This window comes from Dama dama, chromosome 7, assembly GCF_033118175.1.
Source record: "Dama dama isolate Ldn47 chromosome 7, ASM3311817v1, whole genome shotgun sequence".
Taxonomy (NCBI): Eukaryota; Metazoa; Chordata; class Mammalia; order Artiodactyla; family Cervidae; genus Dama; species Dama dama.
In genome coordinates, this window is record NC_083687.1 from 34645493 (window position 1) to 34670866 (window position 25374).

At 40.2% G+C, this 25374-nt stretch overlaps 2 protein-coding genes across 3 annotated transcripts; one reads left to right on the forward strand and one right to left on the reverse strand.

The window, feature by feature from the left end:
- Positions 1-386: 386 nt before the first annotated feature.
- On the reverse strand, positions 387-13310 carry ACOT13 (acyl-CoA thioesterase 13). The gene is made up of 3 exons (XM_061147502.1): positions 13063-13310; positions 4167-4351; positions 387-1853 (listed from the first exon to the last, which is right to left on the reverse strand). The coding sequence occupies exons 1-3, from the start codon at positions 13147-13149 to the stop codon at positions 1649-1651; spliced, it is 477 nt and encodes a 158-aa protein (XP_061003485.1). The 5' UTR covers positions 13150-13310; the 3' UTR covers positions 387-1648.
- Positions 13311-13538: 228 nt separating this feature from the next.
- TDP2 (tyrosyl-DNA phosphodiesterase 2) lies at positions 13539-24805 on the forward strand. Of its 2 annotated transcripts, XM_061147498.1 has the most exons (7): positions 13551-13771; positions 13856-13941; positions 17692-17871; positions 18612-18703; positions 20419-20537; positions 21844-22014; positions 23701-24805. In XM_061147498.1, exons 1-7 carry the CDS (start codon positions 13607-13609, stop codon positions 23980-23982), a joined length of 1095 nt encoding a protein of 364 aa, XP_061003481.1. In that variant the 5' UTR covers positions 13551-13606; the 3' UTR covers positions 23983-24805. The 2 variants fall into 2 exon arrangements, with proteins under 2 accessions (XP_061003482.1, XP_061003481.1); XM_061147499.1 differs by lacking the exon at positions 17692-17871 and having other exon boundaries at positions 13539-13771.
- Positions 24806-25374: the final 569 nt, after the last annotated feature.

Here is a 25374-nt window from a genome sequence, read left to right on the forward strand (position 1 = left end):
GATCAATTGACAATTGGAATCTATTTGGAATGAACACTTGCTCCTGGTCAGGGACTGTTCTAAACTCTACCTAACCGCCCTGAGTGGAACTAGGTGCCAAGGTTTAGAATTTGCCCCCATACTCAAGTTTTGAAGGGTTCAGGCCAATTTTTTAAAAAAAACAATGTCCTTATTTGGTATTTGATTGCCTTTGTGGTTAAATTTGGATTGGGCATCCTGGTCATTGCCCATTGTGAGTGATGTTACACCCCCCTGAAGTTAATATCCAGAAACACACTGCTCATGTGCTCTTTATTGACGTCCACGTTCATTGGTGAAGGTGGTGTCCTGTTTTCCCATTTTATAGTTACTATTTTATATTTCCTCCTCTACATGTGCCAGCGTTCTGTTAACAAGGAAGGGCTCTCCTGTCTCAGCCATTTATTGTCACCTAAACAGTATGGACTCATTTCTTTTCAATGGTATATAGTTTATTTGTAATTGGAAGATAATTGCTTTACAGTAGTGTGGGTTCCACCATACATTAGCACGAATCACCATAGGTGTACATGTCCCTTCCCTCATGAACTTCCACCTCCCACCCCTCTAGGTTATCACAGAGCACTGGGTTTGAGCTCTCTGCGTCATACACTGCTATGTAATTTTCACGCCTTGTTTTATTGAGCACTCCTTGACTTTCAAATACAAGATAGGTTCATCTTATTTCCCTATCCCACCCCCCAGCTCTGAAATCAGCTGTTTTCTCCAAGGATCCCAAGTTCCTTTTTGTGGGCAATACTAGATCTGGGTTTCCTATGTGCTCACTGTTGTTATTAAGTCTGCTTCTGCCCTTCCAGCAAACAGGGCTATATATATTCTGATGTGCATGTTGTATTCTAATACAACCAAAGGATCATCAACCTTTAACTGTTAACTGTTTCCAACTTCCAAAGGAAATTACTTCCTTTCTTTATGATCAGTTGTGAAATGTTAGAACTAAGACCCTGATGCAGAAACCAATTATAAATACCACAGTTGACAGAAATTTGAGAAATTGACTAAACAATTAGTGAACTTGGTCTTTCCAATACCAAGCATTAGGAGATTGAAGATCTGCATGGTTTTATCCTAGGTAGTAGAAAAGGGGGTAATTCTGTGCTTCCCACTACCACCACTATAAAATATACCAATCCTGAATTGTCAGAAAAGCAGCATACCCACTGGGCTATTTATCCCTAATCTGCTTTGCCTTAAACTTTATTGAGGATTGCTCACTCTTCTTTTTCAGTGTGGCCTTTGGTTCCTCGGCTTCGAAGTTCCATAATGGAATTGGGTTTTTAAAAAAACTTAGCATTTTAGAGCTGAGGACCTACATTTTAAGGATTAATCATTAATTTGTCCTTTAGCATGATACTGGGTTAAGTTAAAAGGTAATCTTACCTCAAATGGCCCTGTGAGCTTTGCTTTACCTGTTTTCAAAACACTCTGAGCTGAGTGTTTTCATCCAAGTATCACGGATTACTGACTAAAACTTAAGAGGCTCGAAATCAAAGAATATAGACAACCCCCGGTCCTATATCCCACTTGATCTCTGGCATTTTCCCCAAAGACACTTTCTTGGCTACTTGTGGTTGTGCTATTTTGAAAATTATATTTGTCCAAGTCAGGTTTACTCTGGACACTTATTGTTGGACTTCTTCGAGTTGCCTTCAGATGGTGTGTTTCCCATGTGTTTGGTATGTCTGCCTTGTGCTATTAATTTTCCCGTGGCCTTGTTAGTCAGATCCACAGAAGCAAATGATAGTGATCTTCCTTCCTTCAAAACATGTGCTGTAATCAGTATGTCTTCTCCCATTTTAGCAGGTGATAGGTACCTTGAAAGGAAATATTTAAATTAACAAATAGTTTTTAAAAGAGAAAGTTGAGTGCATCTCATAACAGCTGCCTTATTTTTTTCCTAGGTAGTTCAAGAATAGTATCAGTAAACTTTCTGTCCTTTCTAATTTGAATGGCAGATCCTGACCCAAGTTAGCTCTTACTGATTCCTTACACGCACACAAGTTTGTTTTCCCATAAACACAGGGGTTTTCAACTGCTCCCCAGCCCTGTGGCCCTTCTTTGTTTTTAGGTTTCCTACTTCATATTTATTCGGGGCTAGTGAAAGATTCCCCCAAGCTTTCGTTTAATTTGCTTAACTTCCTATGTGAGGTAATACTTGCTGTTTTGTTATCAATATGCAGAAGTTACTCAGCTCTAAAATGATTTAAAAACAACTACAAGGAATTAATATAAGGCCCTCTTGGATTTCAGGCAGCTCCTGATGGTGGCCAAAACTTCAGCCACACAGACTTTTAAAGGCCAAAATTATGTTTGGCTTATTAAAGATGCTTTATGGTTGTAATAGCAGTATCTTGGAAGATCATGAAGTGCAGTGCTAGGTTGGAAGATCTCCGCTCCTAATAGTCTTGAGGCAAAGCAGGGTCATCAGGCGGTCTTAACCCTCATCACATGGAATAAGGGAAGAACTGCTGAATATGTGCCTCAATGCCCCAGCAGTTCTTTTTGTTCATCTTAATCTCAAAAGACCCTTTGCATTTTAATCTTGTGACTTGCTTACTGCATGCTGATTTCCATAGTAAAGACGGACTAAATGTTAAGTTAGCCTAAGGAAAGATTTAGATTGAAACCTGATGACATGTTTACATTGACCTCATGTCAAATAACATTGGCTTTCCCACTCTAACTTCTGCCTCCCCTTCCAACAAAAATCATATCTTCTGTAGCTTAGGTGGAAAAATTGTCTTTTTCCAACACCACAAAAGCATCAATTCTTCCAGTGCTCAGCTTGCTTTCCAACTCTCATCCATACATGACTACTGGGAAAACCATAGCTTTGACAAGATGAACCTCTGTCGGCAAAGTAATGTCTCTGCTTTTTAGTATGCTGTCTAGGTTGGTCATAGCTTTTCTTCCAAGGAGCAAGCATCTTTTAATTTCGTGGCTGCAGTCACCATCTGCAGTGATTCTGGAGCCCAAGAAAATAAAGGCTGTCACTGTTTCCATTGTTTCCCCATCTATTTGCCATGAAGTGATGGGACTGGATGCAATGATCTTAGTTTTTTGAATGTTGAGTGTCAAGTCAGCTTTTTCACTCTCCTCTTTCACCAGGAGACTCTAGTTCATCTACGCTTTCTGCCATAAGGGTGGTGTCATCTGCATATCTGAGGTTATTGATATTTCGCCCAGCAATCTGATTCCAGCTTGAGCTTCATCCAGTCCTGCATTCCACATGATGTACTCTGCATATAAGTTAAATAAACAGGATGACAATATACAGCCTTGACGTGCTCCTTTCCCGATTTGGAACCAGTCTGTTGTTCTATGTCCAGTTCTCACTGTTCCTTTTCGACCTGCATACAGATTTCTCAGGAGACAGGTGAGGTGTTCTGGTATTTCCACCTGGAAGAATTTTCCATAGTTCATTGTGAACCACACAGTCAAAGGCTTTGGCGTAGTCAATACAGCAGAAGTAAATGTTTTTCTGGAATTCTCTAGCTTTTTCTATGATCCAGTGGATGTTGGCAATTTGATCTCTGGTTCCTCTTTCTAAAACCAGCTTGAACATCTGGAAGTTCTTGGTCCACGTATCACTGAAGCCTGGGCTTGGAGAATTCTGAGCATTACTTTGTTATTGTGTGAGATGAGTGCAATTGTGAGGTAGTTTGAGCATTCTTTGCCATTGCCTTTCTTTGGGATTGAGATGAAAACTGACCTTTTCCAGTCTTGTGGCCACTGCTGAGTTTTCCAGATTTGCTGGCATATTGAGTGCAGCACTTTCCTAGCCTCATCTTTTAGTATTTGAAATAGCTCAGCTGGAATTTCATCACCGCCACTAGCTTTGTTCATAGTGATGCTTCCTAAGGTCCCCTTGACTTCCCTTTATCACTGATTATATATTCCTGATTATTTATATTATTATTACTAATATATACTGTACTTCGAAATCCCTTTAGTTGTAGATTCTAAAACCATGGAATGTTTTTAAGGCAAATCTGTAGCTGCACTTAAGGATGACCAGCTAAGGGCAACTCATGCTTTATTTCTGTTATAAATGTGTGTAGTCTCAGTTGTTTGAAATGAGTTATCACATTGAGAAAAGTGATTTGGGGTACACTTTGGATACGTACGTTATGTTCATATCAACACTGACTCCGGCTATACCTCTTTCTGTGCACAGCAGAGCGAGCGTTGATATGACATCCACTAAGGTGGCTGTCATGCCGCCGTGGAGGGTGCCCATTTTATTGGTATGCTGCTCTTCTACTTTCATTTCACAAACCAGTTTCCCAGGGGCAGCAGAAACAACAGTCACCTAAGTGTTAGAAAAGAAAAGAGAATTTTGAATATTTGGTGGTATTAGAAAAGCACAAACAGCTCTACCAAGAACTGTCATTGGATTAAACCAAGCCACCCCCAAAAGTTGATTCAGAAACTGAAAATCAAGTTACCAGTCTCTCTTGATAGAATTGAATTCTGGAGTAAATTATGCTGAAATAAAATGGAATATTTAGGGAAAAACAGGAGTAGTTTTTCTTAATCTCCACTACTCTGCAGAAATCAAACATTCCATCTGAGCTTTTCAGCTCTAGGTACAGCAACCTGGCATTTCTTAATGTCTTCTCAGAAATTTTGCACGAACAAAGTCAGGTTGGTGCATTGTAATTTTAATTTGGATGTTCCCTAGTTACTGCACAAAGTAATTTTAGAATGACTTCATAATGAATGGTTTAAAACAGTTTTTAAAATATGCTGGAAGAAATTCAATACGTTATGAGAACAAGCTTATACCACAAACCTATTTTAGTATAAAAAGTTTAATAGAATCCAGCATAGTTAAATTGCTGCTTTTAAGGTCCTATCCCATTTATAGTATCATAATGAAAAAATTACTTGAAAGATAAAATGTGGAACAATTAATTTAAAATGTTATATCAAACATCTTTAGAAAGGAAACAAAAATAAAATGTGTTTCTTAAATCCTATTTAATTTACTAGGAAAAAACATCATAGATAATGTTTAGAAGTTGGAACTGAACTGTGAATGGAATGTGTTGCATCCAGTGCAGTAATTCTTGCTGTCACTAGAGGTTTTCAGACAGACTATGGATGACTGTGTGATGTCTCTGGGGAGGGAGGGGTGTCTCATGCATTAAACGATTCGACTCTAGAGAACTACCATTTATTGAGCATTTTCGTAAGTCAGGCACTGTGCCAGTCTTTCCATGCACTATGTAGTAAGGGAGAGATGGTTTTCATTTTGTAGTAATTTAAATTCAGACTGGTTTACTCTCAAGATCACCCAGGATATGACAGAATTGAGATTCAGGTCTAAGTCTATCCACCTCCCAGTCTCCCTTGTTGCTAACTGTAGAATCTCTAGATATACAGCAGCTTTTATGCTCCCACCAGGAAGGCATTTTGGAACTTCACAAACTAACTTGAGTTGTTTGCTGCTGTCTACCCCTTAGAAGGCCCTGATATAAAACAGAAACAGAACCATAAAATACAAACCATTCTAAATAATTTGTCATGTTTTGCTTAAGAGGTAAATCAATGGAAAAGTGAATGTTAGAATGGGAGCATTATTCAATAAATGATCTAGCCACAAGATGTCCTCATAAACTAATAATGCACACCAAGGAGACCCAAGATATAAACTCACCTTACTGGGGCATTTATTAGACTTTGAAGCACTGCAGTCTGAAGATGAACAAGAGCAAATCTCTGCTCTTAAGGGGTTTCCAGTCTATAGGAACAATACATGCACACTGCAGTACAGTGAATGACTGCCGATAGGATAAATACAGGTTGCTGGAAGTAAGAATCTTACTCATCCAAGTATGTTTTCAGGGAAGAGACATTAGGAAAGGCATCCTGTGAAATTATTTGCAGATTGAAGGATGGGCAGAATTTAGCCAGGTGAAGACAGTTTGAAAAAGCTAGGCAGTTCAGGAAAGCCTTACAGTCACCAAAGGTGGGTGCGTGTGTACCTCTGCACTTTCAGGCACACCTGACTTTTTGCAACCCTACAGATTGTAGCCTGTCAGGCTCCTCTGTCCATGGGATTTTCCAGGCAAGAATACTGGAGTGGGTTGCCATTTCCTTCTCCAAGTCACCAAAGGCAGTTGAGTGTAATTTCAAGGTACAGTGTATTTAATAGAAATCAGTTCTTAGTGTTCCATTTGATTATCTAACTTTGGCTGGGATGACAAAAGGTAAAACAAATGTCAATTTGACTTTCTACTGCAGAATACTGATTTTAATACTGATCTTCTCCCCCAGCTTGGTGGTGCAGATGGTTAAGAATCTGCCTGCCCAGAGGAACCAGATAACAAATTGCCAACATTCACTGGTTCATAGAGAAAGCAAGAGAATTCCAGAAAAAACATATACTTCTGCTTCATTGACTACACTAAAGCCTTTGTGTGAATGACAATAAACTGTGGAAAATTCTTAGACATGGGAATACCAGACCACCTCACTTATCTCCTGAGAAACCTGTATGCAGGTCAGGCAGCAACAGTTAGAACTGGACATGGAACAACAGACTGATTCAAAATTGGGAAAGGAGTAGGACAAGGCTGTATGTTGTCAAAAGTTTGTACCTTTTGACTCCTTTACCTTTTGTCCACCACCCACTCCTGCCTCTGGCAATCACCAACTGTTCTCTGTATCTCTGAGCTGTTTGTCTTTTGTTTTTCTTAGTTCTACATGAAGTGAGATCATATGGGGAAAAAAAAAGAATCTGCCTGCAATGCAGGAGATCCTGGTTTGATCCCTGGGTTGTGAAGATCCTCTGGAGAAGGAAATGGCAACCCACTCCAGTATTCTTGCCTGGAGAATTCCATGGACAGAGGAGCCTGGCGGGCTACAGTCCATGGGGTTGCCAAGAGTTGGACATGACTGAGTGACTAAACCCACCCACCCAACTTGAAAGGCCAAAGGCTATACTAAGATACAAAATTGGCTGAAAATGTATACTGGAATAGAGATACTCTTGCACTGGTCACTCTGATACGGCAAAGAAATACTTTTATGTGTTACCAATTCTTTTTTTTTTTGGCCCTTTGCACAGCTTGTAGGATCCTAGTTCCAACCTGGGACTGAACCCAGGCCCTCAGGAGTGATAATAGAGTCCCAACCATTGGACCATCAGGGAATCCCTAGTGTTGCCAGTTCTTGTCTCCTTAAGTAGAATAAGTAAACCAACGGAAGATAACAATGAAGACTGATTCTTCTTTCGAATTAGAAGACCGATTTGCTACCCAACTTTCCAGAGCTAAGAAACATGTCTTGTGGGGGAAGAAACCAGTGGAGAACTACCTCTCTGTTGAAGAGGGGCTGAGGGGAGGACATTGTTTAAAAAAAAATAGATTGCGGTTTCAGTCAAGACACCGGCTGCAGGGAGCACGTGTATTTATTTGGTTGCTAACTGTGGCTAACTCTGTGTTACAGACCATGCTCAGAAATGTATATGCATGTCTTACAGGCACGAAGACACTGTCTCAGTCCTCACAAATCTTTCATGTAGACAGTGTGTTTGTCTCCACTGGACTCAGGTCCACTAAGTAAACCTGCCCTCCCCTAAGTCACTTGAAAAGAACACTGAAAGATAAAGGTAAAAATGGAAGCAGTGAGAGACTATTTTTGGGGGCTCTGAAATCACAGCAGATGGTGACTGCAGCCTTGAAATTAACAGATACTTGCTCCCTGGAAGAAAAGCTATGACCAACCTAGACAGCATTTTAAAAAGCAGAGACATTACTTTGCCAACAAAGGACCATCTAGTCAAGGCTATGGTTTTTCCAGTGGTCATGTATGGATGTGAGAGTTGGACTATAAAGAAAGCTGAGCACTGAAGAATGGACGCTTTTGAACTGTGGTGTTGGAGAAGACTCTTGAGAGTCTCTTGGACTGCAAGGAGATCCAACCAGTCCATCCTAAAGGAAATCAGTCCTGAATGTTCATTGGAAGGACTGATGCTGAAGCTGAAACTCCAATACTTTGGCCACGTGATTCGAAGAACTGACTCGTTTGAAAAGACCCTGATGCTGGGAAAGATGGAAGGTGGGAGGAGAAGGGGACCACAGAGGATGAGATGGTTGGATGGCATCACCGACTCAATGGACATGAGTTTGATTTAACTCTGGAAGTTGGTGATGGACAGGGAGGCCTGGTGTGCTGCAGTCCATGGGTTCGCAAAGAGTTGGACACGACTGAGCGACTGAACTGACTGACTGAGGAACCAGTAGAGACTATAAGAGAAGATCAAAAATGAAAGTTAATAAGTGGGTGCCATGGGAGGCAAACAAAGCCCTAGGGAAGCGCTCAGAGGAATTTAAATATTCCCTGAAGATTCAACCAGCTGAAGTACCATTCCACTCATGTTCATTGGCAGGGTGATGATGGTGAGGAGAGATGTGCTAAGCAAGATTATAAGCAGTATTCTTCCCAAAGGCTGGTAAATGGTAGATTTTATCGAATCAGTCTAGAATGCCTACAAAGGTAGATGCTATGAAGGCCTATATTCACAATAATCACGTTGGAAAGGTTTCTCTCAATTACAGCGCCTCTGCTGCCTTCAACCTGGAAAAGAGGGGCTAATAGGGAAAGACCTTCCTCACCACTTATACATTGAGGACTGGGGTGATGTCTCTTCACTCCTCCAGATCTCCTCTCAAGAGGGAAAGCACAAACTTGGGGAGAATTTTTGCAGCTAATCTAGTTCGGTATGTAGAACTGGAATAGAGTCATTCCCAGGAAGGAGTGATGCCCTGCAGGAATGTAAATATGATGAGCCCATTATGATAAAATCACAAATCAAATAGCAAGAGAGAAGTCTAAATAATCTGTTCCCTAGTCCAGGTATACCTGTTGGCATATCATGTGGATCAACTTTAAGTAATATCACTGTCCTTTTGTGGTAGAGCCAAAGCCTCAAAGTTTTTCTAGTAAGTATAAGGTCTATTCTTACTTTCCTAACCATTTCTATAGTCTTCAAAGGCTACTTACTGTTCTCAACCCTGTATGTCCTCGGGGTTCAGTCTTAAATCTTTAATGCTTCTCTCTAGTCTGTGCTCTAGTCTAGACAGCTCATTCACCTACACTTTACCTCTCATTTCCACAAGGATGACGTGACACAATTTAACCTGGCTTCTGAACTGCCTGCCCTTATTTCTTTGTGTGTTGGATTTCACCTGGTGTTTCTAGATCTCACCTGAGACTCCTGAAGTATATACTTTCACATGTGTCATTGTGGGGGTGAGAGTTCCTTTGGCAAGTAACTTAAACATGATAAGGTGAAACATGTTTCTTTACTGCAGAACTAGTTGAAAGCTTTAATATATAAAAGGGATGCAATGGCTTTATTCATATGAGGTACATAGAGTAGTCAAATTCAGAGACACAGACTATAGATAGTGGTTGGCAAGGCTGGGGAAAAAAGGGAATGAGAAGTTATTGCCTAAATGGTAGTTCCAGGTCTGCAAGATGGAGAATTCTGGAGATGGATGGTGGTGATGGTTGTACAACTATGTGAATGCAAAAATTACTACTGAATTGAATACTTTAATATGGTTAGGATGGTGAACTTTATGTTGTGTGTGTGTGTGCTCAGTCGTGTCCAACTCTTTGTGACCCCAAAGACTAGCCGGCTGGCTCCTCTGTCCATGGGGATTCTCCAGGGAAGAATACCGGAGTGAGTTGCCACACCCTCCTCCAGGTGATCTTCCCAACTCAGGGATCGAACCCAGATCTCCTGCATTGCACGCAGATTCTTTACTGTCTGAGCCATCAGGGAAGCCCCATGTGGTAAAATATGTGTATTATACCACAATTCTAAAGAGGGGGATACAACATCAATGTTTTCTGAAATTATTTGGAGGACTTTTTTTCCCCCTCAGGGCACATCTGATGGGACTGTTCCTTGGAACCCACTTTTTCCCTCTCCTCGATGATAGGGGTGAGGAATTGTGATGGGGAGTGTGTGGTGTGTGTATGTGCACACACTCAGTCGTGTCTCTTTGAGACCCCATAAAATGTACCCTGTCATTTTATGGCTCCTGTCAGTGTCCATGGAATCTTCTAGGTAAGAATACTGGAGTGGGTTGCCACTTCCTCCCCCGGGGGATCTTCCCAACTGAGGAATGGAACCTGCGTCTCCTGCGTCTCCTGCACTGGCAGGTGGATCGTTTACCACTGCGCCACCTGGGAAGTCGATGGGTATTTCTTTATAATCTCACAGTACTTAGTTTGTTGACTGATTTAAAAGTGATCTTATAGCAACATCAGGACTTTATTTTGAGTGTTAGCCTTTCTGTATCAGTGCTTTATAAAAGATAGGTTCTGTGGGTGTTTATAAACACTGATAAAACAGAGGTTTTTTAAAAAAGAGGACAGGCTAAGATAAAGCAGTATAATGTACAATCTCATGCATTGACTTGACATCTATACCAGAACTAATTTTCAATTTGCCAGATCATTTGTAGAGGGACAGAAAGTCACTATCATTTTTCAGATTCTATATGCTATCTCCAAACATCTGTCCCCCAAACAAAATCCTCTTTGGAATATTGTCAGCCAAATTTTCCAGTGTTTTTGTACTTGATTCATTGACTTTGTGGGAGTGGGTAATGGGGCAGACTTGACACAATAGTTCTGTACATCTCACTTGCTTCTTACACCCAGAAACATTATTCCTTCTAGTCTTTACAAAAGCAATGGGGTAAGAGGACAAGTGTGTCTGAGAGACCATGTACATCTTTTACTCCAGTTTAATTTTAACAGTAATCTTGCATTTTAAAATCCTGTACTTAAAAGTGAGCATTTCTTGCCTTGAAGAACCTCTGGTGTCATATTTAAATCACCAAAGACACAATTTTTTGACGTAAAATGATTTATCAGCAAGATCCCGTAAGGCACAAAAACTAGACTTTAAAGAATTATTAACCAGAGATTTAGAGAAAGAAATCATATGATTTGAACAGTCAACTCTAAGTCCAGTGCAAAGACATGGTTTATATGTACACAGAGTAAGAGGAGCAATTTATCTACTTTTGACCTAGATCAAAGTGAATGATTAACAGCATGGTTTTAAATCAAGTTTTCAAAATCTCAGCCCTGCTGACATTTGGACTGGACCATTCTCTGCTGTGGGGACAGAGGGAGGGAATCTGTGCACTGGGGATGTTTGGTAGTATCCCTCCACTCTACTCACTAAATGCCAGTCCCACCACTCCTACCACATTCCTGTTCTGGTAATCAAAAATGTCTCAGTTCAGTTCAGTCACTCAGTCGTGTCCGACTCTTTCTGACCCCATGAATCACAGCTGCCAGGCCTCTCTGTCCATCACCAACTCCCGGAGTTTACTCAAACTTGTGTCCATCGAGTTGGTGATACCATCCAACCATCTCATCCTCTGTTGTCCCCTTCTCCTGCTGCCCCCAATCCCTCCCAGCATCAGGGTCTTTTCCAGTGAGTCAACTCTTCACATGAGGTGGCCAAAGTATTGGAGTTTCAGCTTCAGTATCAGTCCTTCCAATGAACACCCAGGACTGATCTTTAGGGTGGACTGGTTGAATCTCCTTGCAGTCCAAGGGACTCTCCTCCCAAGAGTCTTCTCCAACACCACAGTTCAGAGCATCAATTCTTCGGTGCTCAGCTTTCTTCACAGTCCAACTCTCACATCCATACATGACCACTGGAAAAATCATAGCCTTGACTAGACAGATCTTTGTTGGCAAAGTAATGTCTCTGCTTTTTAATATGCTATCTAGGATGGTCATAACTTTCCTTCCAAGGAGTAAGCGTCTTTTAATTTCATGGCTGCAATCACCATCTGCAGTGATTTTGGAGCCCCAAAAAATAAAGTCTGACACTGTTTCCCCATCTATTTCCCATGAAGTGATGGGACCAGATGCCACGATCTTAGTTTTCTGAATGTTGAGCTTTAAGCCAACTTTTTCACTCTCCTCTTGCACTTTCATCAAGAGGCTTTTTAGTTCCTCTTCACTTTCTGCCATAAGGGTGGCAGGACACTACCAAATGTCCCATGGGGAGCAAAACCACCCCCAATTGAGAACTGCTGGTCTAGATCACATTACCTTAAAACTCACAGTAAAAGAAACCATGTTCATGACTAGATTTACAAATCACTATGCATAAACCTATTTAGCCTGAGCAAATCTGCCCACAGGAAACAACTGCAAAATCAACTTTTGATCAAGTTAACACACAGAGCACCTATCATGATACCGACCTGTGCAGTTAATACGGTAGCCGCTAGCCACCTGTCAGTAGCGAGCACTTCAAACACAGCTAGTATGAACTGAGATGTGCTTTAAGTGTACAGTTCACACACGATTTCAAAGCACAGAAAGGTAGCCCTTTTTGTATTGACTACATGTTAAAATATTTTTGTTAAACTATTTTACTAAAATTAATTTAACTTATTTCTTTTTAATTATACAATGTTGTGATTATTTAAAACACCTCCTTCCAAAGGGGGTGGTGAAGCCCTAAAGGGGGAACTTTCCCCCAGTTAACACTCCTCCCAGTTTACTTTATAAATCCCAGCAGGAAAAAGGAAGATTTTATCAGCAACAAGCTAAGAAACCTCCGCAACTCAATCAATGAGACACCACCACAAACCCGACTCTCCTCTCCTCCAAGAACTTCTTCAAAACAGCCCCTCTGAACTGTCTCCTATTCTCTCTATAGAAGAACAGCTGAGGACTTGCCCATGGTTAGCCTCAGTTTGCATGTAACTCCTCTGCCATTCCTGAGATAAACCCATTTTGCTGACTCACCCACTTAACCTTTTCCTTTTAAAAATGGACAAATGAACGTAGGCACACCTAGCACATAACTCTGCTCAATCAAAGCAGTAATCATTACTACTAAGGTGAGTTTAGGAACTCAATCCAAAAGAATCTAGCCAGAGACAACTTATCCAGCGTTCACCCACGAACCAAGGAGGGCGCTTTCTTTCCCTTCGTTAGAAACCGCGCCTTCGCCTCTAATACCTTTTCCAGGTTTCTGTCGAAATTGTTCAATTTGCCTGAGAGCGTTAGCCACTCCAGCAGAGTCTTTCCCTTCTTCAACCAGATCATCGTGGACCGATCGCCGGCTCCCAGGCCCCACTTAAGACCGAGTCTTGGAAGAGCAGGGGAGCCCCGAAGTTCGCAAAAGAACAAGGACACAAAGGGTCAACAGCCCTCTGGACCCGAAGAGCGTTCCAGGTCCGCCGTCGAGCGCACCCGCCGCAATTGTCCGTCACCCCGGCAGCTGGCGCACCGACGTCTAGCGCGTTGTGACAGCGCACGCATGCGCTATTTGGCCCGCGCCATCCCGGGCCGACTTTCCTGCTGCGCAGGCGCTCTACCGTCTTCCGAGAGGCGAGCGTGTTTTCTCGCGGGCGGTGGATGGGCTAGCGCCGCGGGCGCTGGGCGCCTGTGCAGAGTCTGGCGCCAGTGCAGAGTCTGGCGCCAGACTGTCCCCGCCCCCGCGCCCCACCCACCCCACCAACTCCCGGCCGGGTTCAAGGTGCGGTGAACGTGCCGGGAACCCATGGAGCAGAACAGCGGGCCGGAGGCTGGGCCGGAGGCGGAGCTGGAGGAGGGGGAGCCCGAGGTGAAGAAGCGGAGACTCCTGTGTGTGGAGTTTGCTTCGGTCGCGAGTTGCGACGCCGCTGTGGCTCAGTGCTACCTGGCGGAGAACGACTGGGAGATGGAAGTAAGCTTTCGCTGCTTCTCTCTTGCCGGCTCTTGACCTTCGTGGTGCAGGCGTACGTCCCATCCCTGTGTCTTTGTTTTGCAGAGAGCGCTGAACTCCTACTTCGAGCCGACCGTGGAGGAGAGCGCTTCAGAAAGCCGTCCTGAGTCCCCCTCTGAGCCCGAGTCCTGGTGGGTGACGACCGGCCGGGGTTCGGGCGGAGGCAGTCCGGTACCCGATTGCGTTGGGCATCCAGGACCCGCCATCGAGTTAGGCGGCGGGCCTGCGCAGAGACGGGCCTTGGGTCTGAGTAGGCGAAGGAGGAGGGTTGGTGTAGATGAGACCTGCCCCAGCAGCGGGGCTCACGTTTCTCCCGAGAAGTCCAGGCTGTGTCACTTCGGATGTACTTTGGAGTCCGAGGGAGAAATATCAGAAATGTAATTTTTTATTCCAGGTGTAGGGAATAGGTAAGCGAGCGTTTCGAAATGGATGAGACACAAAATCCTCTACTGAAGAATGGTAGCCTGGAAGTCTCCTTGCTTCCTATTGTTCGTTTACTGTCTGCTGGCCGGCCAGGATAATGGTTTTTATAAAATGCGCATCCGCCCCTGTTATTTCACTGCTCCCTCCCCAATTCCTGCACTTCTGCTCTTAAAGTCGGTATGTCTTACACGTTTCCCCACAGTTTGACCACTGCCTGCCTTTCTGGGTTCCTCTCCTGTCACGCTCTCTTTCCTACCCCACAAAACTTCCAGGCATGTCAGTCAGTTCAGTTGCTTAGTCGTGTCCAACTCTTTGCGACCCCATGGACTGCAGCACACGAGGCTCCCCTATCCGTCACCATCTCCCAGAGCTTGTTCAAACTCATGTCCGTCCAGTCGGTGATGTCATCCAACCATCTCATCCTCTGTCGTCCCCTTCTTCTCCTGCCTTCAATCTTTCCCAACGTCAGAGTTTTTTCCAGTGAGTCATTTCTTCTTATCAGGTGGCCAAAGTATTGGAGTTTCAGCTTCAGCATCAGTCCTTCCAATGAATATTCAGCACTGATTTCCTTTAGGATGGACTGGTTGGATCTCCTTGCAGTCCAAGGGACTCTTCAAGAGTCTTCTCCAACACCACAGTTCAACAGCATCAATTCTTTGGCGCTCAACTTTCCTTATGGTCCAACTTTCTCATCCATACATGACTACTGGAAAAACCACAGCTTTGACTAGTCAGACCTTTGTTGGCAAAGTAATGTCTCTGCATTTTAATATGCTGTTTAGGTTGGTTATAGCTTTTCTTCCAAGGGGCAGGCGTCTTTTAATTTTGTGACTGCATTTACCATCTGCTGTGATTTTGGAGCCCAAGGAAATAAATTATGTCACTGTTTCCATTGTTTCCCCATCTGTTTGCCATGAAGTGATGGGACTATATGCCATGGTCTTAGTTTTTTGAATGTTGAGTTTTAAGCCAACTTTTTCACTCTCCTCTTTCACTTTCATCAAGAGGCTCTTCAGTTCCTCTTCACTTTCTGCCATAAGGGTGGTGTCATCTGAGGTTATTGATATTTCTCCCGACAGTCTTGATTCCAGCTTGTGCTTCATCCAGCCCAGCGTTTCTCATGATGTACTTTGCATATAAGTTAAATAAGCAGGGTGACAGTATACAGCCTTGACGTGCTCCTTTCCCTATTTGGAACCAGTCTGTTGTTCTGTGTTCAGTTCTAACTGTTGTTTCTTGACCTGCATACAGATTTCTCAGGAGGCAGGTCAGGTGGTCTGGTATTCCCATCTCTTGAAGAATTTTCCACAGTTTGTTGTGATCCACACAGTCAAAGGCTTTGGCGTAGTCAATAAAGCAGAAGTGGATGTTTTTCTGGAATTCTCTAGCTTTTTCTATAATCCAACAGATGTTGGCAGTTTGATCTCTGATTCCTTTGCCTTTTCTAAATCCAGCTTGAACGTCTGGAAGTTCATGGTTCACGTATTGTTGAAGCCTGGCTTGGAGAATTTTGAGCATTACTTTGCTATCGTGTGAGATTAGTGCAATTGTGCGGTAGTTTGAGCATTCTTTGGCATTGCCCTTCTTTGGGATTAGAATGAAAACTGACCTTTTCCAGTCCTGTGGTCACTGCTGAGTTTTCCAGATTTGCTGGCATATTGCGTGCAGCACTTTCACAGCATCATCTTTTAGGATTTGAAATAGGTCAACTGGAATTCCATCTCCTCAACTAGCTTTGTTCGTAGTGATGCTTCCTAAGGCCCACTTGAGTTTACATTCTAGACATGTCAGACTTTTCTTTTCTCCAGTGGGTCCTTTTTCTTGCCTTTCAGCTATTGTAAAGATATTTATCACCTCAGCCTAGAACCTTTTTCTTCCTCCTTTGTTGCTTTTCTTATAATTGTACTAGGGTATATATGTATGTCCTTATCTTTAGGTGTGTGTGTTTGCGCACTCAGTCCTGTCCAACTTTTTTTGACCCCGTGGACTGTAGCCTGCCAGGCTTTTCTGTCCATGGGCTTCTCCAGGCAAGAATAGGGAGTGGGTTGCCATTTCCTTCTCCAGGGTATCAGTGCATTCAAAATACTTATGCACATGTTTCTGAATAACAAGTAAAGCAAGTAAATGTTAAGTAAAATGTTAACATTTATTTGTATGAATGGTGAGTAGAATTCTTTTTACTGTTTTCTGAAAGTCTGAAATTATTTCCAAAGGAAGTTTATAGTTGACTTACAGTGGTGAGCATTTTGCAGTGTATACAAATATTGAATCATTATATTATGTACCTGAAACTGGTATGTTTTATATACATTATACTATGTGACACAGAGTGGTAGGGTGTCCTCCTCAGTGCGTTAGATCAGGAGGCCCCTGATATGGATTTGTCCCCAATACTGGTTAATTATATTTTAATTAAAAAAAAAAATTGGGGAGGGGGAGAGTTCCCTGGTGTTCCAGTGGTTAAGACTTGGAGCTTTTACTGCTGTTGCTGGGGTTCAGTTCTTAATTGGGGAACTCAGATCCTGCCAGCTGCGTGGCAAGGCCATAAAATACAATTCAATTTTCTAAAAGAAGTTAAATTACTGGCATTAAATATACTAAAATTATAAATACAAAACCCTAGTTCTTAAATTTGTGTGTGTGATATAAACGTTTAGGAGTCAACATTTAGTAATGTTTGCCCCTCCACGCCAATGTCCGGGCCTTGATGGGGGAGGTGGAGTCAGGCAGGCCTGAGGACTAGAATCCACACATGTGGTCTCTCCAGCATGGCAGTCACAGAGCAGTCAGACTGCTCGTGTGAGAGCTCAAGGTTCTTAGACAGAGGTTCCGAAAGACTGGAGTGAAAGCTGCAAGGCTTCTAATGGCCAAGCCTCAGAAATCCCAGAATATCCTTTTCACTGTGTTCTGTTTATCAAGTAAGTCACTAAAGCCCAGATTCAAGGAGAAGGGTGTTCATTGGACTTCCCCTCTCAGTGAGGCAAATAACAAAATTGTAGCCATTCTTTGTCTGGCACCATATTTCAAATATGATTTAAAATGAATCCAAATAAATGTGGAAATCTTACATACTCAATCTAATTTGGGGCTGTAGTCTGTAAAGTTATTTTAATGACCTATATCACTGAGGGATATCAAGTTGGTTCTAAGTGAACAGACTTTTGCATAACACAGAGTCTAGTTTTCTGTAGTCATCAGACTCTTGCTCTTCTATGAGCAGGTAGTTTTAGGACTCTTAAAATGTACTTACCCCCTGCCCAACTTTGCAATGAGGAAGACTATGAATAAATGTGAAATTCAAAATTGATAATGAATTGCAATAAAAATAACAAATCCAGTTTTAGCAAGAGAATTTTACTTACCTGTAAAATGAGGGCTACAAAGATTTGAAAAATAATTTTTAAGTTAATCAGTTTCTAGATTATTTGCAGAGTTATGTTTCATTCTGCTCTTGGCAGTGTTGACCTAACCAAGGAAGAGACAAATGATTCAGTTAGTTCTAAAACCAGCCCATCTGAAGATAAAAGTGTTCAGCAAGAAGATGGCAGCGTATTCTCTTTCATTACCTGGAATATTGATGGATTGGACATGAACAATCTGCTAGAGAGGGCTCGAGGGGTGTGTTCATATTTAGCTTTGTAAGTATTATTACATTTGTTTCATGATAGTGTGATAATGTGTCTTACCTGCCTACAAAGAGGGTAATAGATCAAGGTTATGGGCTTTGCAATCAGTCCTGACTTCAGAGTCCAGCTGTCAGAGGAAATACCAGAAAGAATCAGGAGTGATTGCCTCTGGGAGCAGGACTGTGGGTTGGAGTTCAGAGGGAACACTAACTTTTGTTTGAAGCCTTCTGGTACTATTTTACTTACTAAACTTGTTATGTGATTATTGCTGTGAAAAGAAAATTGCCAGTGTGATCTGTATCTGCCACACACTGGCTCTGTGACCTTGTAGAACCACTTGAGAGCCTCTTTAATTCTCTGGAGCTTGGAGCTCCATTTTCTTCATCATAGATAATAACCGTTTCAAGAGGACAGAAAGAGACAACAACACTTTAGGCATCTATTAGAGTATAAGACAATTGGAAGCTCTTAATATTACTGGGTATCTACTGTCAGTGATTCCAGTTCTTCTGACTTTAAAGGGTTGTCATATATATGTTTTTTTTTAAAATTTGATCTTTACAGTATTATGTGTTAAGTAGCACAGATCTTTCTCATTTTATAGTTATCAAAGATCAATGTAAACATCAAATAGTAGGTGTCCTAGAGGACTGTAATTTTGTGTTTCTTTTATGCTGTGGTATTTTCCTAATAGGTAGCTGCAAATGAAATGGTATAACTGATACTTATCATAAATTGATGTGTTTAATTAGGTACAGCCCTGATGTGATATTTCTACAGGAAGTTATTCCCCCATATTATGCCTACCTAAAGAAGAAAGCAAGTAGTTACGAGATTATTACAGGTACCAATTTTTCTGTTATTTAACTTGTCTTTTTTTTTTTGCAAAACAAGTCAAGGAGAGAGATAAATCAAAGTTAAACAATTGGAACATGGCGGGGGGGGGGGGGAAGCGCAAATAAAGTAAGCTTGAGTAAAAGAAGTCACACTCTCCAATACTAAAAAAAATCATAGAAGATACTATATGTGAAGAAGTGGTTAAAATGGATGATTTTTCAGAAAAATGTAAATTGCCAAAATTTAAGGCATGAATTAGCTTTTTGGTGAAATCAAATTGTTGGAGAATGTTCAAGTGTGATGATCACATTGTGGTTATGTTTTTCAAAGAGTCTTTACCAATTTCTTTTTATTTTGTTCCTTTTTCTACCTTTTTGCTCTTAATATTTTAGTTTTTTACTTTTCATCTATTTTGCTTTTATTAAGTGCATTTAGTGTACCACTTCGGTTTCATTTCATGATTTTTGGCTAAATCTCATGTTTTCTTTGACTTTCACTTTTGCCTAGTATATGATTTCAATTTTGATTTACTTTTTAATCCAGAATTGCTGAAGGGAGAATTCTCTTTGTCTTTTTCTCTCTCTTTGTGGGACAACTTTTCTGCATTCTCTTGGGGATTCCTTTTGCCTGTCTTCTCTTCTCTTGTTTTCTGAATCCCCTGCTTTATCCCTTCTTGCTTTACTTCCTCATTTTGTTGGCGCACATTCTCCAGTGACTTTCTAAGAAGTAGTGGAGAGGGAGTGAAGTGTTTGAATCCCATCCTATTTGCATGTGCCAGTGTTTTATCCTCAGAGTTCTTTGATAGTTTGGCTGGACATAGATTTCTAAGTAGAAAGTCATTTTCCTGCAGAATTTTGAAAGCATGATTTCAGTATTTTCTGGTTTCCATTATTGATGATCTTAAGTCTGATGCCATTCAAATTCCTGTTCAGGAAACTTTGAACCTCTTCTTCTAAAGCCAGTGTTTTTTCATCTATTATGCTTAACACTTGGTAGGACCTTTCAGTCTGGAGGTTCATAACCTTTGGTTCTAGAAAATTCTTTTTTCTCTTTCTCCTTTCCTCCCTCTGTCTCCCTCATCCTTTCCTCCTGCTGCCTTGCCCACCTGCTGTCTTTCTAGTCTGATACCCTCCTTCCTGCCCCTCCCTCTCCAGTTCTTCCTCCCTTCTCTCCCTTTTCTTCTTTTCCTGGTTTCCCTCTGTTCTGATTAAACCAGCCAGCCCTTCTCCGTCTGCTTCGCTCTCTGAAAAACTGGGAAGCTCTTATTCACTGCCCCCCACTTCTGTTCTCTTTTCTTCTTGCAAGTTTTTACTTTCTAAATTTTTTATTCCCCTCCTGTGATTTTTCTGGTGCTTTCAGAGTTAAAAGTAACTTCATATCAAGTTGCCTCAATTTGTCCCATACTCTTGCCTTTTAACATTTTTTCAAATTTTTATATTTGATATTAGCACTGTTAACTGTTTGGGGCATTTATGTAAATTCATTTTTATTTTTGTATTCTGTATTTCCAGCTACATTTTTGTAATTCTTCCATACTTCAATTATGTTGGGACTTGGTTGGCCATCTTCAACTATTTTGAAGTAATAGTTTACTCTTAAGATGTAGATCCATTTAAATTCTGTACCTGTTTGTTAAAATAGAATTTTCAGTAGGGGAACTTGGGGTAAACTGCAAATACCTCTGACCTCTCAGCCTACATTCTTTTCCACAAACACTTGAAGGTCATGAAGAAGGATATTTCACAGCTATAATGTTGAAGAAATCGAGAGTGAGGTTTAAAAGCCAAGAAATTATTCCTTTTCCAAATACGCAAATGATGAGAAACCTTTTGTGTGTGCATGTAAGTAATTTTTTTAAACTGACTTAAAAAGAAGAATGAACTAATTTTTTCATAGCTCCCTGATGATGTCTTTTAAAAAAAATAAAACATTGTATTTATAGAAATATTTACTCCTCACTTACAGCTTCTTTTAAATAGTCTAAGAGAACTTTATAAATTAAATTTTTAGACACATTTCAAAATATAGAAAATTTGTAAAAATAAGATCCTTGATTCATTAGATATTTTCTTAATATATGAGTTTGCTAATATTCCACATTTGCTTTCTAGTTTTTGGTTTTTTTTTTTTTTTAATTAAATGCACTGTAATTGGTACTGTGTTGGATTCTGTGAGTCTTTCAAAAATTAGTCAAATAGGTCTTGCTCTCATAGAATTCGTATATTAGCAGGGGAGAGATTATATGTATAGTAGCTAAAATAAAGGAAAGGCATAAATGCTGTAGGAGAGGTGTAATCATGTGCCTTGAAAGCTTAGAGAAAGAAGAGATGACTTTTAGCTGCATTGTTTAGTGACGGTTTCATGATGGAAGTTGTATTTGAATTGGGCCCTGAAAAATATGTAAAATATAGACATTAAGAACAGTGCTGGTGGCAGAAGCACCATGAGCAAACTTGTGCAAATTGCAAATAACAGGGTATGTTTATATGAAAGAAGGCACATATAGCTCGAAATGAGTGTTCTATTCAGTTGAGTGTAGAGGGTACAAAGAGGGGTAGTGTGATGAGAGGCTAGTAAAGTAGGTTGGATCCAGATTATAAGAGATCATGAATGTCCAGTATAAAAGAATTTGGACTTGACTCTGCAGGCAATTAGTTGAAATATTGACAGGTCTTACATTGTTGTTATCTTCATTGCAAATGGTAAGTGATTCTCATTCATTCATTAATCATTTAACTGATATTATTTTGAATTACCTATGTGCCAGGCTCTCGATACTATAGTAGATGATTCGAATGATTCAACAGCTTTGTAGGAGAGAGGTAATTGTGTTGCAATTTATAATCTTACAAACAGTCTACAGTGTGCTGTAGGAGGATGGAAGAGGGAGCCACAGACCTGGGACCTTGGGAAAGGGCTCACAGTGGAGTGGACCTTGGGGTTAGGTCTTGAAGTATTAGTGGCCTTGCCCAGTATTCTTTGGGAGTCTTCTTTGACCTTTTAGAGATAAGCCCAGTGCTGATGATACAGTTTCACTTTAATGAATATTAATATATAACCAATCAATTGAATAATTACTGATTCTGTTAAGAGTTCAGTGTTAACAGTGGATCATTTTCTCAACTCTTCTCATTTGTCTTGTTGCAGGTGAGTGTATCAGGAAATGAACTTTGCCTTATGACTTCTCATTTGGAAAGCACCAGAAGGCATGCTAAGGAACGAATGAATCAGTTGAAAATGGTTTTAGAGAAAATGCAAGAGGCTCCAGAATCAGCTACAGTTATATTTGCTGGAGATACAAATCTCAGGGATCAGGAAGTGAGTGATGAAGTCAGTTCAGTGTTTATGGGCAGTTTATTGCTGTGGAAATTCATTTAGATTTCTTGTGTTTTTGGTGTGGGGTTTTTTTTTTATTTGTTCAAGGCTGCACTGGATCTTCGTTGCGGCATGTGGGGTCTTTAGTTGCAGCATGCGAACTCTTAGTTGACGCATGTGGGATCTAGTTCCCTGACTACGGATCACACAGGGGCCTCCTGCATTGGGAGCGCAGAGTTTTAGCCACTGGACCACCAGGGAAGTCCCCTAGGTTTCTTTTGACTAAAGCTGTTAAAACTAGGACCTTCATTTGTTCATTACTTGTACGTGGCCTTGCAGATGCAGTTCAGTGAATAATTATTTAGACTGCACTACTTGCCTTACTCAGGGAAAGCAGAGGCAGGGAGACTTACATTATTAGTGAAATATATATATATAGCATATGAAAAAGACAACACAAAACAATATATATTGATTAAAAAGAGGGGTGTAGAGAAAATAATAAACTCTTCTAGTTTAGCAAAGGTCGCTTTATTTTCATTTTCTCTAGTTGCAAGGTGAGAAGAACAAAGATTTGACCAGCCTAGTTTTCCCTAACTCTTCCTATTGAGATTTTCTTTTTTCAAACTTTTTTTTTTTAACCTTCATGACATTGGATTTGGCAGTGATTTCTTAGATATGATACCAAAAGCACAGAGAACAAAAGAAAAAATAGATAAGGTAGACTTAATCAGAATTAACTTTTGTGCATTAAAGGATATTATCAGGGGTGTGAAAGGCAACCCATGGAATGGTAGAAAATATTTCCAAGTCATATATCTGATGAGTGATTGATATTCAAAATATACAAAAATAAAAAAAACCTCATTAAAAAATGGATACAACACACATGGAATTCTACTCAGTGTTATGTGACAGCCTGAATGGGAGGCAAGTTTGTGGGGAAATGGATACATGTATATGTATGGCTGAATCTTGTGTATGTATGGCTGAATCCCATCTCTGTCCACTGGAAGCTATCACATTGTTAATCGGCCATATCCCAACACAAAACAAAAAGTTTAAAAGGCAAAAGGTTAAGATATTTCTCCAAAGAAGACATACAAATGGCCAATAAGTACTTGAAAAGATGTTTAATATCATTGGTCATGAGAAAAATGCAAATCAAAACCATGATGAGATACCACTTCACAGTCATTAGCATGACTATTATTTAAAAAAAAAAAAAAACAAAACAGAAAATAACCAAAAAAAACACTGCAGATATTTGACATTATTAGATCATATAAAATGGTATACGTCTAAATTTATAGCTTAGAGTAACAGTTTTGCCTTCTCTACACTTTATGTTCATTTTTTAAAAAACTACTGATAACAATAACTGAGGCCATGGGTTTTCAGCCTTCTGGGTTTTAACTGATACCCAAAATTAGGGATCTATTTATGTTAGAAGAGAAAGGGCAAATTTCAGACCTCTCTGACTCTCTTGATATCTTTATATTACCTACTTATTATCATACAGTAAACTACTTTTATAAAATATCTAGTTGTACCCAGTTTTGCATTTGTGCATCAACAAAAATCTGTGGCATTCTGACTGGAAAAATTGTACTTAGATGCAGTCATGGTAAAGACCTTTTTAATTTAAGGGAAAAAAGACTGAAAAGAGTTCTTTCTTTTTCTTTTCAGGTTACCAAATGTGGTGGTTTACCCAACAACATTTTGGATGTCTGGGAGTTTTTGGGCAAACCTAAGCATTGCCAGTATACATGGGATACACAAATGAACTCTAATCTTGGGATAGCTGCTACTTGTAAGCTTCGTTTTGATCGAATATTTTTTAGAGCCTCGGCAGAAGGTGGCCACATTATTCCCCAAAGTTTGGACCTGCTTGGGCTGGAAAAACTGGACTGTGGTAGATTTCCCAGTGATCACTGGGGTCTTCTGTGCAACTTAGATGTAATATTGTGAACTTCTTTTCAAATATGAGTTTTCAATGTTTGGAGTGATTTTGTTCTGTGATTATAATTTCAATTATAATTTCTATCTGTCCTGGAAAGGTAGTTTAACAAGGAGGAATTATAAACTGGATCATTGTAACAGAAGGAAAAGCTACTGTGATTTTACTTTGTGGATTGTGTCCTCAGATTTCAGAACTAAATCTTAATATTCATTTAAACTAAAGCATACCTGTGTTGAAAACGTGAGGCCTCTTAATGCAAGGCCACAATGGCTACCAGAGCTTTTAATAGTGCTCGTAGCTGCTGGCTGGATTTCAAGCAGGGCCACATTTTGTCTGTGGACTAGCCTTTATATTAGATTTATTTTTTAAATCAGGTACCAAAATAGTTATATTTTAAATAAGTCTTCAAAAAAAAGAAAAAACGGGTTACAGAGTCCTTGGGATTGGATCTTTTAATACTATTTCATAAATCCAAATAATTTGATAGTTATCATCCATCAGATTTTTGGTCAGTTAACAGTACCTAATTGGTAAGCTAGAAATGAACTCATGATTTAAAATTCCTTAACTTAAAAAAATTTGTGTTTGTAGTTACGTTGCCGAACAGAGGCGAAGTCAGGCTTGATAATGATTAAAGTCAGTTTTCCAGAGGCATTGGGCTTTTTTTCTAAGAGAAAAATATGTAAAGAGAAATAGCCATTTAGTTTTACTGCTTGTAAAACTGAATTTTTTTCAGGAGGTGAATAAGGAACACTTCTACATGTGCTTTAAGGAAACATGTTTTTTTTCTTCCCCAAGAGAATATACTTTAAATAAAGAATTTTGCTTGTTTATAGTTTGTTTTAACATGCTTTTGTGCTCATGATGGAATTGAAATTATTACCTGCTTCCTGTTTCTGGCTCCACAGCTACTGCAGCTTCACCTTTGTGAAGCTTTCTACATTACTTCTCACTCTGCCAAGTATTACCAAGAATATATTGACTTCCTCAGTATACAGAAAGGAAAACTGGTGGCAAATAATCAGAATGAGAAGTGGCAGAACCTTGTTCTCATCAGGAGTGTCAAAATTAACAACTCAAACACCTTAAAAAAGACAAACTGAATTTATACGTATGGTGTGTCATAATGGAAAAGAGTTGTATATGTTAGTCATTTAAGAAAATAAGAATTAATGCTAATCTTTTAGCATATATTATGAAAGCTATAGTTCATTTTTGTGAGAAAAGGATGTTTGGGGCACAAACTGCTTATTCACTTGAAAGAAGAATTAGAAGAACTCTACCACACTTTATATTACCGAAAATAATCTGGATAAGTGACAGGCTAAATATAAAAAAAAAAAAAAATGTAGTACTGTGTATTAGATTAAATAATTACCAAATTGTTTTAAAAACTGGAA

Coding starts and splice junctions, on each gene's coding strand:
- ACOT13 (XM_061147502.1), bottom strand. CDS start 13,149: ATGATCTGGTTGAAGAAGGGAAAGACTCTGCTGGAGTGGCTAACGCTC. Junction 4,352..13,062: donor TCGACAGAAACCTGGAAAAG/GTATTAGAGGCG, acceptor TCTAACACTTAG/GTGACTGTTGTTTCTGCTGC. Junction 1,854..4,166: donor AGTGTTGATATGAACATAAC/GTACGTATCCAA, acceptor TTTCCTTTCAAG/GTACCTATCACCTGCTAAAA.
- TDP2 (XM_061147498.1), top strand. CDS start 13,607: ATGGAGCAGAACAGCGGGCCGGAGGCTGGGCCGGAGGCGGAGCTGGAG. Junction 13,942..17,691: donor CCCTCTGAGCCCGAGTCCTG/GTGGGTGACGAC, acceptor TGCTCTTGGCAG/TGTTGACCTAACCAAGGAAG. Junction 20,538..21,843: donor GAAACCTTTTGTGTGTGCAT/GTAAGTAATTTT, acceptor GTCTTGTTGCAG/GTGAGTGTATCAGGAAATGA.